Source organism: Arvicola amphibius, chromosome 12, assembly GCF_903992535.2.
Source record: "Arvicola amphibius chromosome 12, mArvAmp1.2, whole genome shotgun sequence".
Taxonomy (NCBI): Eukaryota; Metazoa; Chordata; class Mammalia; order Rodentia; family Cricetidae; genus Arvicola; species Arvicola amphibius.
In genome coordinates, this window is record NC_052058.2 from 123344816 (window position 1) to 123362908 (window position 18093).

Below are 18093 nucleotides of genomic sequence, written 5' to 3' on the forward strand. Positions count from 1 at the left end.
AAAACCAAACCAAACCAAACCAAACCAATCAACCAAACAAAACACATCAAACCCCTTCTCTTGATTTAGCCAAGTCCTTGTCCTAACCTGCCACTCTTCCTGAATATGTGGGTCTCATTTGTATAAGCCAGACCCCACTCACTCCAGCCACAGGTCTAGGCATATTCTGTCCTCTGCTCTCTGCTTCACCTTCATGACTGGCTTCTTCCCACAGAGGTTTTCTCTCCCACCTACTAACCAACCTACTCCCACCTCCAGGAACTATTTCAATTCTGCTGGGACATTACTAGTCATAATATAATAAATTACTTATATTTGTAATTTTTGGAATTTTTCTACTAGAAGAAAATGAGGTCAGCTTCGGTCTGCATTTCTCATAATTAATGAAGTACTCAATAAATAAGCTTTGAATGGATTCATTAGTCCATGCCCCTTGGTCTGCCCATTCTCTGCAGGAAGAAGAGCCATAAGGACAGAAAAGAAAAGGAAAGCACTCTTGCAGGGCTCCTGGGAGCTTCGACTGTGACATTTGTTCAAAGCCTCAAGAGAACCTTAGTCTCACACTATTATACAGAGGAGATCACAGCGGTGACCCAAGGCTGCAGCTAACAAGAATAGCTGGGATTTGAACCCAGGTCTGATGCCAAGCCCACACTCGTGCTGTTCTGTCATGTCTAGTAGGGCTTAGGTCTTTTAGGGTGAAGAGTACCCATGTCTCCTTTGAGTCCCAACATCCAAACCTTTGCCTTAGGAAGATATCTAATTCTCATCTCTCTCCTTTCTACTGTTGTTTATTTTGATTGTTGTTAAGACAAGATCTCACTATGTAGCCTAATTGGCTTGAAATTTTTTTAGATGATTCTTTTATTATTGTTAATTATATTTTTGTATGTAGATCAGGCTAACCTCAAACTCAGAAATCTGCCTGCCTTTGTTTTCTGAGTGCTGGGGTTAAAGGCATGCACCACCACACCTGACTCTCTTCACTGTTATGGAAGCTTTCAGGTGGTGTGGGGGGGTGGGGTGGGGGCTCAGTGGTAAAGTGGCAGACATGAGACTCTAGGTTTGACACCCAGGATACACCTCTTCCATACCCCTACCTCTTCACCTGTTCATATTAGGAAGAACATGGAATATTAAGTGACACTTTGAACCCCAGTGCTTCTGCTCTTTAGGGGTAGCATAACAGCCCTGTCTGTCGAGTTGGAGGTTCTAGCCTTTGGTCGGGACAGGAGGGGCAGATGTCTTGGGACTGAATTTCCCTTCTCTGGAGAACTGCATCTGCTGTGTGTTTGGTTTAAGCAGCAGGGGATTGTCCGCATGGAGGACACTAAATATGCAATAGTCGGGGGAGGAAACTAAAGAGGACTTGGCAATTTAGAGTGCAGGATTCTATTTTCCTGTCTTCCTAGAGCAAAGCACAGACAACTGGAATGGTCTTCCTAGAAAACAACCTGCTCCTGGGGTCCCAGGTCCTGTGCAGCTGAGGTGGGAGTCCCCTCTGTGTGCTGTGATTACCATTAATGAATAAAGAACCTGCCTTGGCCTGTTGATAGGGCAGAACTTAGGTAGGCGGGGAGGACTGGACTGAATGCTGAGAGAAAGAAGGGTAGAGTCAGAGATGCCAAGGATCCGCTGCTAGAGATAGACGTGCCAAAACCTTACTGGTAAGCCACTGCTACATGGTGATATACAGATTAATAGAGACTGGTTAAACTAAGATGTAAGAGTTAGCCAATAAGAAGTTAGAGCTAATGGGCCAAGCAGTGATTTAATTAATACGGTTTCTGTGTGGTTATTTCGGGCCTGAGCAGCCGGGAACCAACAAGCGTTCCTCCTCCATCAGACAGCGATTAGACACTGGCTGCTGCATTCAGAGCCCCTACTCACAAGCCATACCCTACTGGTCCACTTCTGAGGCAGCCCCCAGGCCCAGTACTGCCTCACCACTGAGCTCACACCAACCCTGTCCAGATGTATCCACTACTGCAGAGTCATCTCCATATTCTGTGTAGGACTCAAGGCTGTAGCCAAACAAGCATTTCAGGGAACCAAACAAGCAATGGAACCTCCCAAGGTTCCCCACCCCCTTGGCTTTATTCTTCATTTTTATTTTTTTGAGTCAGGGTTTTTCTGTTTAACAGCCCTGGCTGTCCTGGAATTCATTATGTAGCCAGGCTGGCCTGGAACTCACAGAGGTCTTCCTGCCTCTGCCTCCCGAGTGCTGGGATCAAAGGTGTGTACCATCACCCAGCTACCCCAGCCTCTCTTATAATTTCTAACTCGACCTTTCGGAATCACCCATTATACCAAGGAGCTAGGAAGGCAGCCCTGCTTAGTGCAGACTGCTCCAGAGGTAGGGATGTGAAGGTGAATGGCAGGGGGCTCCACAAATAAAGGGACCATTCCCAGTCCAGAAATGTCTTCAAGGACTTGAGGGAACAGTCCGGCTTTGCTCTCTGAAAACATTCTCACACCTCCTCATTCTACAGACTTTCAAAGGCACAAAAGAAAGAGAAAAGAAATATGGAAGTCTCTGGAAACCTGGCTGTGTGGTAACAATGCCACTATCAATTAAGCTGCCCTTTAAAAATATGGTTTTCGGGCTGGAGAGATGGTTGCAGAGGACCAGGGTTCAATTCCCAGCACTCGCATAGTGGCTCACAACCACCTGTGACTCCAGTTCTTGGGGATCTGGTGTCCTCTTCTGGCCTCCACAAGCACCAGGCACACATGTGACCAACAGATATACATGCAAACAGAACAGCCATACACAGGCAAAAATAAATAAATACATAAATAAATAGTGTGGTTTTCAGGCAGGCAGTGGTGGTGCAAGCCCTTAATCCCAGCTCCTGGGAGGCAGAGGTAGGAGGATCTCTGTGAGTTTGAGGCCAGCCTGGTCTACAAAACAAGTTCTAAGACAGCCAGGGCGGTTACACAGAGAAATCCTGTCTTGAAAAACCAATGTGTGTGTGTGTGTGTGTGTGTGTGTATTAAAAAACAAGAGCTATATTTCTTGTTTCTTAATTAGATAGTACTGCCTGGGGAATACTCCTGAACACCAGTCCATAAATGAGCTTTAGGAGGCTCTGCTCTGGGGCACTGTGTATAAATTTATGCACATAAAAAGTGCCCAGCACATAGCAGGTCTTAACACTTGGCTTCTTCCCTGCTCTGTGACCTGTTTCCCTGTGGTACCCAGTGGACATGCCATGAATCTGCTGAATGAGGAATGAACTCTACTCTCTCAGGTCTGGAATCTTCCTTCCCTCTTGCTGAGCCTTGGGTCATCATCTTGTAGCTCCTTAGCACACAGGTCTGCAACCTCCCTGGATCTGTTTCCTCCTCACAGCAGAGCTGGTCCCAGACTCAGCAAGGCAGCTCTGCCTCCTTGCGCTGGAACCCTGCTTTCCTGAAGGTGCAGGCTGTCTCCTCCCATGGGAGAGTTTCTTGGAGATTCAGCTTAAAACCCCTTCCCAGTTCCTTTATCCTGGCCACACTCTGCTCACTGACTGCAAGTTTACCCTGCCAACAACCCCAGGAGATAGATTTTATTAGCCCCATTCCACAGATGAGGAAATAGAGGCTGAGAGACAGAACTGAGACTCTAGACGAAGCCTGCTGGCTCTAAAATCCCATCTACCAGATGGTATCCACTTCCTGTGTATCTCTTTGAGTGTTCTTGCCCAATCTGCATTTATTGAGCACCTACTGTATACAAGGTGCCAATCTTCTTTCAATAACTTTAGTAAGCTTTTCTTTTCCTAGGCTCCTACTTGCAATGGGGAGCAGAATCCTCAGTGGCACTCACAATGTACAAGAACTGTTAGGGGTCTCTACCACACCATCACCCCCTTGTCCACCCAGTACTAATGTTCTCCCACTGATGCGCAGCCGGTACTGTGTTCTGAGCACCTCTCCCTCTCTGTGCTCAGGCCCTTTGCCTCCATGGGTGAACTGCTCAGGGTGGGAGAGAGGGAGTGAGAATCAATTAAATAATTCATGCTGCACTCTGTTTGCTCCTCGAGCTGCTGTGGGGATTAAACAGGCTGCCAGTAAAGCACTTGGTGTGGCTTCCAGGTGCAAGGCCCTGCCTTTTCCTTCCTGTGCCCTGCCCAGCCTCCTCCTGTACTTGTCCTAGAGGCTTTGCAGGGCCTCCCGTGCCACCCTCTGGTTGTGTTCAGCTGGAGGAAGACAGAGCAGGAGACCAGCAACTGGAGGAGAGAGGAAGCATGCCCTTGTTTCCTGGTGGCTTCTTGCTGCCTATCTAAGCTGCTCAGGTATAAAGGCCAGGGATAAGCTGCCCGCTTCCTGCTGCAGCTCTGGCTGCTGTGAGCTCAGCATTTCCAGGGATGGTCCATGGCCCCTGAACACCTGCCTCCAGCATCACCTCTTCCACCTCTTCATGGCTGTACTTCTCATCAGCTCCTAGCTCTCTGTCCCCACCTCCTCCACCTCAGGCCTCTCAAGTTGGCTTGAATTTTCTGCCATTACTCACTTGATTCCACACCTGTGTGAGCCACAGACACTGGGATGTAAAGCCAGCAAAGAAAGCCCTCTGGACAGCATCTGTACCTCTCCCTGCCTCAGTTTTATTTTGGGGGGCAATTAATATAGTGAGTTAATATAGGAAGAATTGAGATCAGTTCCAAGAAAAACAGGCAGTCATGTGTGTTTAGTAAGTAAAAGAGAAGATGAAAGTTCCACATCCTCAGCAGCTGCCAGTGGTTTTCCCTCCATCAAGGTAGGTGGGGTAAAGGCTCAGCCTTCCTTACACACAATAAGACTCCAGCTTTATCTGACCCTTGTTTTATTATCTTTTGCTCTAATTTCATTTATGTTGATGTGATGAAAACATCCTAATAACCTAAAGCAGCTTAGGTGGGGAAAGGGTTAACCTGGCTCACAATTCCAGGCTATCGTCCATCATTGGTGGGGAGTCAAGGCTGGAATCCAAACCACATTCAAATCACATCCACAGTCAAAGGCAGAGAAATGTATCCCTGCCACTAGCTTTCTTACGTTCAGCTGGTGGCTTTGCTTTTACACTGTTCAGAACTTCCTGCCTAGGGAATGGTGCCACCACAATGGGCATCCCCACAGACAAGCCCATAGGCCAATCCAATCCACACAGTTCCTCAAGTGAGTCTCTTTTCAGATGATTTCAGGTTGTGGCAAGTAGACATTTAAAATCAAAGAGAACATCTTCCATCTTAAAAAAAAAAAAAACAAAAATAGCACTTTATTGAAGTGTGTTTGGCATTTGAAAAGCCGTTTACATTTAATGAATACAACTAGGTAGGTTGGGGTGAAAATACTCCTGCGAGACGTTCATCTTTTTCAGAGTCTCAGTTGGGCCTGGTGGGGCAGTACTATAGTCCCATATACACAAGGGATTGGGGCAGGAGTGCTGCAAATTCAAGTCCTGCCTGGGCTAGAGTGAGTTCACAGTCAATCTAGGCAAGTCATTGGGGTCCTGTCTCAAAAGAAAAAGTACAAAGAGAGCCTGGCCTCCGGGTGTACGTCTACAGGCTTTGTACCCGGGAGGTGGGAAAAGGAGGATTAGAAATTCAAGGTGTCCGGGCGGTGGTGGTGCCTGCCTTTAATCCCAGCACTTGGGAAGCAGAGGTAGCTGGAACTTTGTGACTTCAAGGCCAGCCTGTCTATAAAGAGAGCTCCAGGACAGCCAGGACTGTTACACAGAGAAACCCTGTCTCTAAACAAAAACAAAAACAAAACAAAACAAACACACACACAAACAACAAAACAAACAAACAAAAGAAGTTCAAGGTCTGTCCTCCAATACACAGGGAGTGTGAGACCAAATTACCTAGGCTACTACATAGAAGCCTTTCTCAAAACAAACCAAAAATAATAGGGGGCTGGGAGTGTGACAGGTGTAGACTCCAGTTGCACCTCTAGCTCCCCTACATGACCTGGTGGTATTCTGGGTCTTCTCCCCATCTTTGCTCTTCTGAGTGACCACACCAGCCAACTTTAAATCCCGCTCCTACCCCTGGAACTCCAGAACCCTCACCTCCAGCCTCCCACAGTCCTTTCCAACAGATATGGCTACAGGGTGCCTCAAATTTCTGACATCCCAAAGGGACTCAGGTTTGCTCTGTCCCCTCTATCCTGCTCCTCACAGCAGGTGGTCATGCCCTTCCCCCTTCTCACATGCGAGTGCTCACACACACACAAACACACACATACACACACAGAGAGAGAGAAAGAGAGAGAGAGAGAGAGAGAGAGAGAGAGAGAGAGAGAGAGAGAGAGAGAGAGAGAGAGAGAGAGTCAGTCCACAAGTAAAGCCTTTCAGCTCCACTTCCTACCTCTATCAACAGGTAGGGGCCGGAATCCTACTGAGTGAAGTCCTTTTTCCACCAGGAGAGCCACAGGGCCAATCATATTTAAATGTAAACCACTCTCAATTAGCCTGACCCTTTGAACTCTGTCTATGACCTCACCCCCCTCCCCCCGCCTTCCCCCAGCACTCTCCACTCTGCAGATTCTCTCACAGTCCTGCCTGCTATGGCAGCAGGCAGATGCTTCCCTTATCCTAGCCACCATTCCCTTGGCCACCACTCCCTCGTCCACATACACCACATGGTGCCTCCCTCTTCTTCCAGGTTCAAATGTCACCTCTTTAGAGAGGCCTTCCTGGAGATGGTACACAGCACACCACCTGCCTGTTTCTGTCTGCCACCCCCCACCAGGGTTACTTTCCCCCCCAACAGCCAGCACAGTACCCCATCATAAGATACTGTCAGTTTCCTTGGTAACTAACTGTCTTCCCCACCTGGGCGTGCTCCTGATGAGGGCAGGGCTTTTTTCTGCTCTTCAGTGCTTAGACCTCTGCCTGGCATATATTAGGAGACAAGAGAGTGTTTATTGTCCACATGCATAAATGAATGAATGGATGAATGAATGAATGAATGAATGAACGAATGCATAGCAAACCCTAGAAGGCAGGGGCTCTTCTGGTCTTATTCATCCCACTCCTCCCTGGCTTGGTTGGCCTCTGGTTGCCCAGCCTGGGGCAGGGTACACCCAAGCTGCTCATAAATGTGGTTGACAGAGAGGCAATAAACGTTTTCTGAGCAAATGAGTAACCAGGTTTCTGCCACTCAGGCACTGCTGGGAGAACAAAGAGGCGGCTTTAAAAAGCTGGTGCTCCACTCTGGAGAGACCTTAGTCCCCGGTGACCCTGACCCTGGCCTAGCTCTTCCCAACCCAAGGCTGTCCCCTCCTATGGCTTTCAGTGCTGTTGGTTCCTTTTGGACCAGAACAGTGAAAAGCTATAGAAGCGTCACTGGAGTTAACCTTTACAGTAATGCATGCAGACTTTGGCCAAGAACCCCAACATCCAGACTCAAATTCCTCCCTTATCCTGTCTTATATAGGCACCACACACTCTCACAGCGAAGGAAACAAAAGCTCAGAGATTGAATGGCTTGCTCTAGGTCTCTGTGTTAGTGAGTGGCAGGGGTGAGACTTGACCCTAGTCTTGGTATTCCCCCAAAGCCCCAATTTGCATAAGTCTCCTACACATACATAGGTCTCATTCAGCCATCATTGTAATGTTATTAGTTAGACAGTTTGCCCAGTTCACAGGTTTGAAACCTGAGTCACAGAGGACAAGTAACTTAGGTCACTCTAGTGTCATCCATGACAATACATTACCTTAAACACTGTGTCTACCAACTAAAGATTTAGATTGCAAACTTCTGTTTAGGAGTGAATTTGCCATAGACACTTAGGAAGGGAGTCTCTAGAACAAGCAACAGGAATTGAGAATTCCACTCAGGTCGCCTGTGTCTCTACCGAATCTCCCCTCTCAGTTTCCAGATGATCCCATCCTAGCAGGGGAAAGCTGTGGCTGTGTCTGAGACAGCAGGGCACAAAGTCCAGCCCCGGCCTTGCTTACTAAGATACCTGCCCTGCCTGGGACATGGGAGCATTAATAGGTAATGACTCAGAGGCGGAGCCTGGATGGGGAAATGAGGAAGCCTGAGGCCCTCTAGGACCAGGAAAGGAAGACTAGGGGTGTCTGTGGAGCCAAGCCAGGCATCAGAGACCCTGGGGGCGACTGTCTCCAAAGAGGTATAGGGAAGGGAACAACACTGCAAGAAAAGAAAAGCTGAAGTTTCTCCTAGCTCAAGGCCAGGAAAGGGAAATTCAAGCTCAGACCTGGGACAGGAGCCTTTAGAGTGGGTTGCTGAACCCGACACTCAGCCAACGTCAGCTGCAGCTGAGATGGCTCTCCACACGTCCCTGGGCTCACAAAGCACTACTGAACACAAACAGAATCCCTTGACGTCCACCAGCTCCCCATTTCTGCTCAACTTTCAGTCATATCTTATTCCTGGGTGTGGGAGCAGGAATGCCCAAGGCATCCACCCTTGCTGCCCCTACCAAACCTTGATCCCAATGCTCTGTGCCCAAGGCCTGTCTCCCACCCATACGCCAAGCCATGTAAGGGAACAGATTGAGTCTGACACAAATTGGGTGCTCAGAGCATTTTTTAAGGGAAGGGTTGATCCCTGCCGTTGGACCTAAGCTCTTGGCCTGTAACCTCTGTGGTCCCACAGTGGTCGGCTTCTGGGCATCTGTGGCAAGGAAGCAGGAGGGGGGCACCTAGTCCTTGTTTCAGACACTCTACCCCTCAGACTGGGAAGCGGGTTCAGCTTGGTGTCAAGCCCCAGGGTACGCAGCAGCTCCCTACTCCTTGGGCAGGGCCTCTGAGTAGCTGTTGACACTGACTTTCCCCGCATCTGGGGCCTGGGAGGAGGTCCACCACTGGGTCCCTGCCTCTCGGTGGCCTTCTTCTGTAGCCTGCACAGATCCTGCAGTCTGGGAAACACTTTAGGAAGTTCTTGGAGGATTTTAAAGAAGCAGTGTGGCCCCTCACTGGGACATACCCAGGGGAGCAGGATTCTACTAACAAAGATCTCTCAGAACAAAGCCAGGCTCTTCACACCCTCAGCCCCTCCTTGATCCTTTCCCGGAGCCTGGCTGGTTTAAAACTGTCCCTCCACCTGTAGAACTTTCTGGATGCTGGCAGGGGGCTCCCAGTTACTCTGGAGGTCAAAGGGCAACGAAAGGCTTAGTTTCTCTTCTGGTCCAGACACTTGCTGGGGTCCAACAGACTCTTGGGCTGAGGACACCAATAAGGAAGGGACTTGCCCACTAGTTGGGTTCTCTGTCCAGTTCCCAGGCACTGGAGGGCCAAAGGAGAACCAGCATTTTCTGGAGAGGGTCAGTTTAGTAAACCCTTATAGAAGGACTCCTAGTGTTCCCTCCTCGTTTTACTGGGGACACCCCACATCCACTTTCAGAAGTCCAAGCCTGCCCAGGGCCCTCAGACAAGGAAGATAGGGTTCTTATCCATCTCGCACCCACCCGACCCCACTCCACAGTTCCCAGCGCTCGCTCGGGGCACCTCTCTGCTCTGACCTTGTGTCGGAATTCCCGGGCCACCTTACGGTCCATGGCTGAGCCTGATCCAGTCGCCTCGCAGCTCAACTCGCTCCTTAAGATGCCCGGCTCTTTAGGATGCCTGTCTGTGCCGCTTGGGTGGGTCAGCCAGACCAAGGGCCGGCCTTCTTCGGGGCTGGGGCGGGTCCTGGGAGAAGCAGGGGCGGGGCTTGGAGGAGAAAGGGCAGCATGGAGGCGGGGTCACCTGTCCTGGAGTTCTGTACTCAAGCTCTGAAAGGAAAGGGTCTCAGCTTTGTGGATGTGCTAACGGTGGCTTGGTTAGTGAGGGTGGTGATTTTTTGGAGTGGTTCTCCCACACGTAGTTAAGGCAGAAGACTGAGGAGAGGAGACGTCCTGCAGAGGGGGTAGGAGGTAGTTTGGAATTTCTTTTTCTTTTTTGAGAGAGTGTCTCATGTCACCCAGGCAGGCCTTGAACTCAATATGTAGCCAAGAATGTTGGCCCTGAAATCCTGAAATCTCCTTGCCTCTACCTCCCAAGTGCTGGGATCACAAACCAATGTGTCCAGCTGAGGTTTGGAGCTTTCTGTAGTGGCGCTGTCCTAGAGGTTCGGAGACTCTTCATGTAGGTGGGCTCACAGGTAGAAGCCATTGCCTCTCCACCCCCACTCTCACCCCAGCTTCCTCCCACCTCACCCCACCCCCGACTCCATATGCATCGTACTTTGGGCTATGTTTCACCCAGGCCTCTTCCCAGTACAAAATTCCTGAGGGGCGTTTCAGACTGGGTCTTGCTGTGTTCCATGGGGGCCTGCCACTGTGGAGGAACGCCCCCAGCCACTGACTCCCTTCCCTCCCAGCTTCCTTAGCTGCTCTGTCCCCAACAGAACAGGAAGTAACCCAGCAAGCACATTCACTGGGGTGTCCTGGGGCCTGTGGTCCTTGTGCCCGACGTTAACAGAGGAGGTGCCCGGCATGGCTCAGAGCAGGTAGGTACTTACAGCTATAACTTCAGAGACATGAGAAAGCTCTTTAGATCCCTCTGCCATTTGTCAGGGTTTAGCAAGCAGGCTGTTTTCATGGGGGCTAAATTACGGCCTAGAATAAGGTATAAATTATGCCTGGGAAGATAACTTGGAAAATATGATCTGTATTCTTACCTTCTGATCTAACTTTATTTGGGTGTTGTGAAAAACACTCTGCCCAGAAGCAACATGGGAAAGGGAAGGGTTGTTCCATCTTCTGCTTCCAGGTCATATTCCATTGTTGACAGAAGCAAAGGCAGGAACTGGAGTAGGCACTTCACATAGAAACTCTGTAGAAACGCTGCTCTGGCTCACTTGCTCCCGGCGCACAGTTATCCAGCTTGCTTATAAAGCTCAGGACCAGTTGTCTAGGGATTGTGCCGCCCAAGGTGGGCTGAGCTGTTCTGCATCAGTTAATAACCAAAACAATCCCCATAGACAAGCCCACAGGCTAACCTGACCCAGCGAGTCCTCAGTCAAGGCTTTCCTCTCAGAGGACTCTGGGTTGTCTAAAGTTGACAGTTAATGGAAACTAAGATTCTTTGCTGTTTACTAGGTAAGTCAGAGAGATCTGTGAGGCATTTACAGTCCTCTTTCGGTTTATGACTTTGATTCTCTGCCTTTCTTCTTTTTTGAAATATTTATTTATTTATTATGTATACAGTATTCTGTCTGTGTGTATGCCAGCAGGCCAGAAGAGGGCATCAGACCTCATTACAGATGGTTGTGAGCCACCATGTGGTTGCTGGGAATTGAACTCAGGACCTTTGGAAGAGCAGGCAATGCTCTTAACCTCTGAGCCATCTCTCCAGCCCCTCTGACTTTCTTCTTTTCTTTTCTTTTGAAAGTTTATGTGTGTGTGTCTGTGTGTATGAATGTTCTGCTTGCATATAAGTATGTATACTGTGTGTGTGTGTGTGTGTGCCTGGTGTCTTCAAATAATAAAGAGGGTTCCTGGAACTGGAATTATGGACAGTTGTATGCCGTGTGGGTGCTGGGAACTGATCCCCAGCCCTCTGCAGGAGCAACAAGTACTCTTAACCATTGAGCCATTTCTCCAGCCTCTTCTGCATGTCTTATGTCATGTGGATGTTGATTTTATATTTAGAACCCAGAGCAAAGAATGTCCTTACCCAGAAGAACATAGCCACAGCCACCTGGCCCCTCTTTCTGGTAACCAGAGACATCTTTTAAAAACTACCCTCTCCTTGATTTTTATTGAGGCACTGGGTCCTGGTTCCCTTTCTACAATTTCCTGTCTTCTGAGACCACCCTGTATTCTGCAGGACTCTCCTTGACTCTCAGCCAGTGTCTTCAAGAGGCCAACGTACACACCATATGTTTAGAGCAGTAAGTGGCACAAAATAGACTCTCAACAAATCTGCTAAACGAATGTTCTCATCCCAAATTATACCCCTTCCCAGGGGTTTGTGAGGGGCCAATTCTTCCTAGACAGAAAATACCTCTTGTTCCTAAAAACAAAGTTGCTGTCATCACTCTGGTCTTTGTTGTCCTCATTTGAGCCCTTATGGGGGATAGGGTGGTGGTTACTTGGGGCCCAAATGGAAGCCACAGTGGGGAGCTATGGAAATCCAGACTTGGACTCTGCAAGCCCGAGCCCTGTCTCTACCACCGACTGCTGAGTGGCACGCCCCAGGTCTCAGTGTAGCCTTCTGTAAAAGGAGAGAGGATAGGTAGATCCGGACTGTACCGGAGTATCTGTTTTCCAGTGGAAGGGGCTTCTAGGCTTTAGGTGAGGGAATTGGAGTTGCACGGGTTACCTCCTTGCTCCCCAGTAATTTTCCCTGGGGAGAGGTAGTTACAAAGGCAGTGAAGGACAGGGGCTGGGCTATAGCCTGGCTCTTAACTTATGGTAATGAGCTGGGCAGTCCTGCCACTCCAGCCTGGGGAGGAGTCTGGTGCCAGGAAGGAGGGCCTCAGGGAGCTGCGGGACAGAGAGCTGAGGGGCAGCTGCTGCGAGCGGAGGTGTGACTCACCTAGGAGCAGAGCCCTGCACCAGGCTCTTGGTCCCCTGGCACCCTGATGGGAGTCCCTGCTACCAGACTCTGGTTGCTTCTCTCTTGCTTCTGTCTGTTCAGGGTTGAGCCTGCTGTGGAGTTCATGCGGGTGCAGCATCAGGGTGAGAAGAGAGTGTAAACTGGGGAAGTCCATCTGGGGCTGCGGGGATGTTTAGGGGACCAGGTCTGGGCAGCTTGAGACAGACAGACAGAGAGAGAGAGAGAGAGAGAGAGAGAGAGAGAGAGAGAGAGAGAGAGAGAGAGAGAGAGAGAGAGAGAGAGAGAGAGAGAGAGAGAGGAGAGGTGGTGTGAGGAAAGGCAGACCCGTGAGAGGGGAGGCAGGTATTGAGACAGCCATGCCGGGAACCCAGATGGCTTTAAGTTAGTTGCGAAGGGACCCAGGGAGGAGAACTAGAGAGAACTGAGGTCCAAGGAGTAGAAGGAAAGAGGAAGACCTTCTCTGAAGAATCCGGGGAGCCAGAGAAAGGACTTGAGAAGGCTGGGTGTGGGGCACAGGCAGTGCTGGGTTGAGGGGGTTAGACTTCCCAGTCGGAGGGAGAACACAGTGGGAGGCCCTAGCGAAGGGGCTGGCCTGCAGTGGAGACCGCGTCTCTTCCCAGCATCAGCCTTTACATGGAAAGCCGGTGTGGAGTTGCAACAAGAGCCTGCTCCTGAGCCCAGGTGAGTCTGGCTATCCCCGGCCTCTCCCGCTGTTATAGGGGCTTAGCACAGGGGGCGGGCTGGGCTGTGGGCAGGTGGAAGCGTGACTGCTCCTAACTCCCCACCTATGGCAAGCTCACTTCTCATCTAGCCACACCGAGCAGGAGATGCCCCTTGCAGAAGATGTCACAACACTGATGGAAGGCCAGGTAAGAGATGCCCCGGGGAAAGCCTTGTCACTGGGCAAGAGGCTTCTTTCTGAGCCCGAGGTAATCAAAGATCTTTCTTGGGTGTTTTCTGGAGAACAGCAAACACTCCTGGTGTCTTAATGTGCAAAATCATGAAATCTGTCTGTTTCTGTTTCCCCAGTCTCTTAGGTCCCTAGTGGGTTTTTTTTTTAAGAGGTGGGCACAAGGCCCTTTTCCAGGAGACAGTTGAGTTCCCTTCCATCCCAGAGGATAGCAAGCAGCTGAGGGTTTAAGAGAGTGGCATTCTTTTCCCTGTCTAACTCAAAATCCTATCCCAGCCCCCCTCCATTCCCTGTGCAGTGCCCCAGGAAGGCAAAACTCTGAGAGGCAAGGCAAAAACTGGGCCACCTGCTGGGGGCTACAAGGAAAGTCTGGCTAAGGAGCAAAAGCCAGAAAGGTGGATAGAACTAGAGGAAGGGCACTTGAAGCTGTCCTCTGACCTGGCATTGTCACGTGCACACACACACATGTACATGCACACGCATGCATACATGCATGCATAGACACACACTCATAGACACACAAGCACACACACACATACCACACAATCTGCTGACTCCTGATCATCCCCTGGGACTCACCCTCCAGGGATCCTCTGCTTTTGAAGGTCTGTTTTCTCCACTTGCCAAACTTTGGTGATCTATGGACTGGATGACTCGGGCTCTCTTTCTAGTCCTGACTTACATTTCTCTTCTTTCTTCTGTCACCACAGACAGTTTACACAGCCCATCTATGGTAAGGTTCCCTCAGAAGGCTCCTCCCTCATCTCTGTGGGTCAGTGGGTTAGGGGGGAATAATTTATACTATAAAAATTGCCTTTGCTCTCTGCCCTCAGGACCAGGTGCAGAGGCCTAGCATGGGCACAGGCAGCATGCCCCTGTCCAATGCCTGTTTTTTTTCTCTCATTGGCCTGCTCTTCCAGGAGTCTGGTTTCAGGATCTGAGTCCTATACAAATTGACTTGAAAAATAGAAGTCGAAAGAGCTTTCTTCTTGTAGATAGGGAAGCTGACTTTCTGGGACCCCACAATGAGCAGGTAGAACAAAGTGTTGTTGGGCCCCGGCCTGCCCCTCTGTCCACGGGACTCTAGAAGTTTGTGCATCTTCACAGAGTTAAGGACTCCTACACCCAAACACTTCATTCCCAGTGGGCAGTATGCTTCTCTGGCTGGCTTCCTGGCTAGGCAGCTTCATCCTTTTCCACTAAGAAGGGTCCTGCATTAGAGTTTCTCTTACGAGGATAAAATAGTACGACCAAAAGGCTCATTTTCATCTACAGCTCTCAGTTCATCACTGAGAGATGTCAAGTAGGACCAGAAGCAGAGGCCGTGGAGGAGTTTACTAGCTTGTTCCCTCTGGCTTTCTCAGCCACTTTCTTATACCATCTAAGACCACCTTCCCAGGGGTGGCACTGCTCCAGGAAGCGGAGAACTCCCAAATCAATTATCGGTCTAGAAATCCTCCATAGAATTGCTCACAGGGAAATCTGATGGAGACATTTTCTCAGTTGAGTCTCTCTTCCCAGATGACTCCAGCTTGGGTCAAGTTGACATAAAACTAACAGAAACAGGTCCTGAGCATCTAGCCGAGGTGTTGCAGGCAGATAGTTCCAGTTACTCCACAGAGCTGAAAGGATTGACAGTGGTCTCCCTATACAGTAATGGGATCTGAGGGCACCATTGCAGATGCTTTGGGATTTCTATTCAGAATGCCTGGTCTAAGAAAATAGGGATGGGTCCCAGGCTAGTAGCCAAGCAAACTTTCCTTCCTTCCTTCCTTCCTTCCTTCCTTCCTTCCTTCCTTCCTTCCTTCCTCCCTCCCTCCCTCCCTCCCTCCCTCTCTCCCTCCTTCCCTCTCTCCCTCCCTCCCTTTCTTCCTTTCTCTCTCTTTTCTTCCTTCCTTCCTTCTTTCTTTCCTTCCTTCCTTTTTCTTCCTTCTTCCTTCTTTCCTTTCTTCCTTTCTTTTATATTTTTTGAGACAAAGCCTTACTTTGTAGCTGTATCTGGCCTAGAACTTGCTATGTAGACCAAGCTGGCCCTGAACTCATAAACATCCACCTGCCTCTGCAGAACTCAGGTGTTCTCCAAAGGACTAGAGGTGTAACCAGGGGGCCATGAACAGTCTGATGAAAAAGATATTGTTCTTTCAGACACCAAGTGAAGTTTTGTTTACTATCCATTATTGCCATTGTAACCACAAGAGTTAGCAGTGCCAGTTACCAGTGGGGACCACAGGTGTTTCCTGGCATCAGGAGATGGCATTTGTGTTTTCTGTTCTTAAAGGTGTGCATTTTTACCATAAAACATTTTCATATTTACATTAAATTGTAATGTTTTCCTCTGTAATCTTACATTTTCTGTATGTACACGTTTTTGTGCAAAGCTGCAACCACAGGCCTCACTAAAGGCTAAAGGGGTTCATGACATAAGAATGAGCACAAAGCCCTGCTCGGTCCTGAAGACGAATTATTTGGAGAGGATTTAAAGAATTCTCCAATCCAGGGTGGCAGTGTGCACCCATAGTTCCAACACCTGGGAGTGGAGGCCGGAGGGCCAGGATTCCAAGTTATCTCTGGCTAAATATCAATCCAGTAAAATCAAGAGCTTTCCAGGAAATGACTTTGGTGCTTTGTAGCTTTGGCTGTCCCCTGTTCATAGCTCGGGCTTAGAAGCTGCATCTGAGGGGGTGTGATAGCTGCGTTTACAAAGGTTATGATTAATTAGAAGCTGTCCAGAGACCATGGGAGGCGGGCGGCAACTGCTCCCCCATTCCCCATGGTCTCTGAAAGCCCTGAGGATTGCTAGAAAGGTGGGACACCTGGTTCCCGGAGCTGCATGGGAATCATGGGTCAAAGTAGGGTGAGAACACGGAAAACTGACAGAGAATTGGTCAAGGACTTCTCAAGCAGTGAGAAGGAGGTGGTTTCAACACCTGTTGGCTAGGAAGTCAGATTTAACCTGCCAAGGTGCCAGGCGGGGGGGGGGGTGAGGGGGCAGCAGAGGCGAGCTTGGCTGGTTCTAGGCTTCTGAACATTCCTTTTGCTCTGAGTCCTCTGCTGGAAGCTGGGTTCATCTTGGGCATGTTTAGATGCTGAGAAAGAAGAATGGGACCCCAATACTCCTGTGCTCAGAACTAATTGTTCTCTGTTCCTCAAAGGAAGTTGAAGCTCTAGACACAGTGGCCATGTCTTCATGGGAAAGGCGACTCCACCGGGCCAAGTGTGCGCCATCTTGTAAGTTAAGCCTTCCTGCGGCCATGCATGCAGAGTGTGGGAAGGTACCCCTTTCCATGCTTGGAGACTCTTCTTGTCTTGTCCAGCTTGGTCTGCAGGGCCTCTCTGTGTCCTGCTCACATCCCTGTTCACATCCCTGTGGCCGGGCTCCAGCACACAGTATCTGTGAGATTGCGCCTCTTTGATGGTCACCTCACACTCTGGTCTTACTTCCTACTGTCTGTGGGACGGTCCTTCAGTGTGCTACTTCCTGTGGTCTCTCTCCTCAGCTCTCCTGTCTCTAAGGCCTTCTCACCCCCAACCCTCCCCCTTACATCCAGTCGCATGTCCTGTGTCTGTGCTGCTCCCATCAGAGTCCCATGCTTGTGTCCTGTCTACAACTCCTTCCCTCCCACAGTCTGTCTCCTCCTAATCTGTGGTCATTTTCTCCTCCATGTTTTCATGCCCATCCCGATGCATACTTTGGCATCTTCTCCTCCAACAGTCAATGCACAAGGATCTCAAGGCGGTCTCTCCCTGACCCCACTCCCACCCCGCAAAGCCTTTATCGTCTTGATCTTGCTGTCTTGCCTGCTCTGCTAGCCAGAAGCTTAACTTAGAAAACTGAAGTCCCAGGTCAAGTGGCCTCAGGGTCATTTCATGCATCATGAAGGTTGAGGCTCTAAGACTGCACCTTGAATGTCCGTCAAAAAGTGCACTGTGCTGTGGCCTACACAACCCGTGTGACTCCCATCAGGCTGGCTGCCTGGGGCAGGGGCTTCTCTTCTCTGCTGGGAGGAGGGGTGTGTCTTGGTTCTGCTGGTCTGGTACAGTGGGTAACGCCCCTGTGTCCCCCTTACAGACTTGTTCTCCTGCTTCAATGGCGGCGAGTGTGTACACCCAGCATTCTGTGACTGCAGACGCTTCAATGCCACTGGGCCTCGTTGCCAGTTGGGTAGGTCTGATCTCTCCAGCCCCAGGAGAAGCTATAGGTCCAAGACCCGAGAGCAGTGCTGTGCCCGGGGAGCAAAGGTGGCCCTGCCAGATCTGGAGCCCACCAGCCTCCAGCCAGTGCTCAGACAGATCTAGGCTCCATTTGTCTTGTCTCAGTGTATAACGCCGGCCCTGAGCGGGACAGCATCTGCCGGTCCTGGGGGCAGTACCACGTGGAGACGTTTGACGGGCTGTACTACTACCTCTCTGGAAAGGGCAGCTACTTGCTGGTGGGACACCACGAACCTGAGAGTCAGAGCTTTTCCATCCAGGTGAGGCCTCCTCTCTCCATCCTGCTTGTCCATGCAGGCTCTGCCAGGCCCTGGGAGCTGGGGAAGGCTGGGACCTTTCTTCTGCACTTTCCCCAGCTCCTGGGACTGTGCTAAGCTTCTGCTCACCCACTCACCCCTGGCTGCCTCTGGCTGTTTGGTCGTCCAGTCAGGCATCCATGGTGCATACTGTATCTTTTCCTGAGTATGAAATTTCACAGTGGGATGGC

General features: G+C 50.0%; 2 protein-coding genes across 2 annotated transcripts in view; one reads left to right on the forward strand and one right to left on the reverse strand.

The window, feature by feature from the left end:
• Nucleotides 1-9581, reverse strand: part of Ush1c (USH1 protein network component harmonin) — a 44667-nt gene extending 35086 nt beyond the window's left edge. Inside the window, 1 exon segment of the mRNA XM_038313954.1 lies at nt 9463-9581. Within this exon segment, the coding sequence (XP_038169882.1) occupies nt 9463-9498 (36 nt within the window). The 5' untranslated portion in view covers nt 9499-9581.
• Nucleotides 9582-12509: 2928 nt separating this feature from the next.
• Nucleotides 12510-18093, forward strand: part of Otog (otogelin) — a 65173-nt gene continuing 59589 nt past the window's right edge. Inside the window, exons 1-6 of the mRNA XM_038313922.1 lie at nt 12510-12606; nt 13105-13165; nt 13296-13353; nt 16547-16622; nt 17464-17556; nt 17712-17866. Coding sequence (XP_038169850.1) covers nt 12510-12606; nt 13105-13165; nt 13296-13353; nt 16547-16622; nt 17464-17556; nt 17712-17866 — 540 coding nt within the window. The remainder of the gene's footprint in view (nt 12607-13104; nt 13166-13295; nt 13354-16546; nt 16623-17463; nt 17557-17711; nt 17867-18093) is intronic.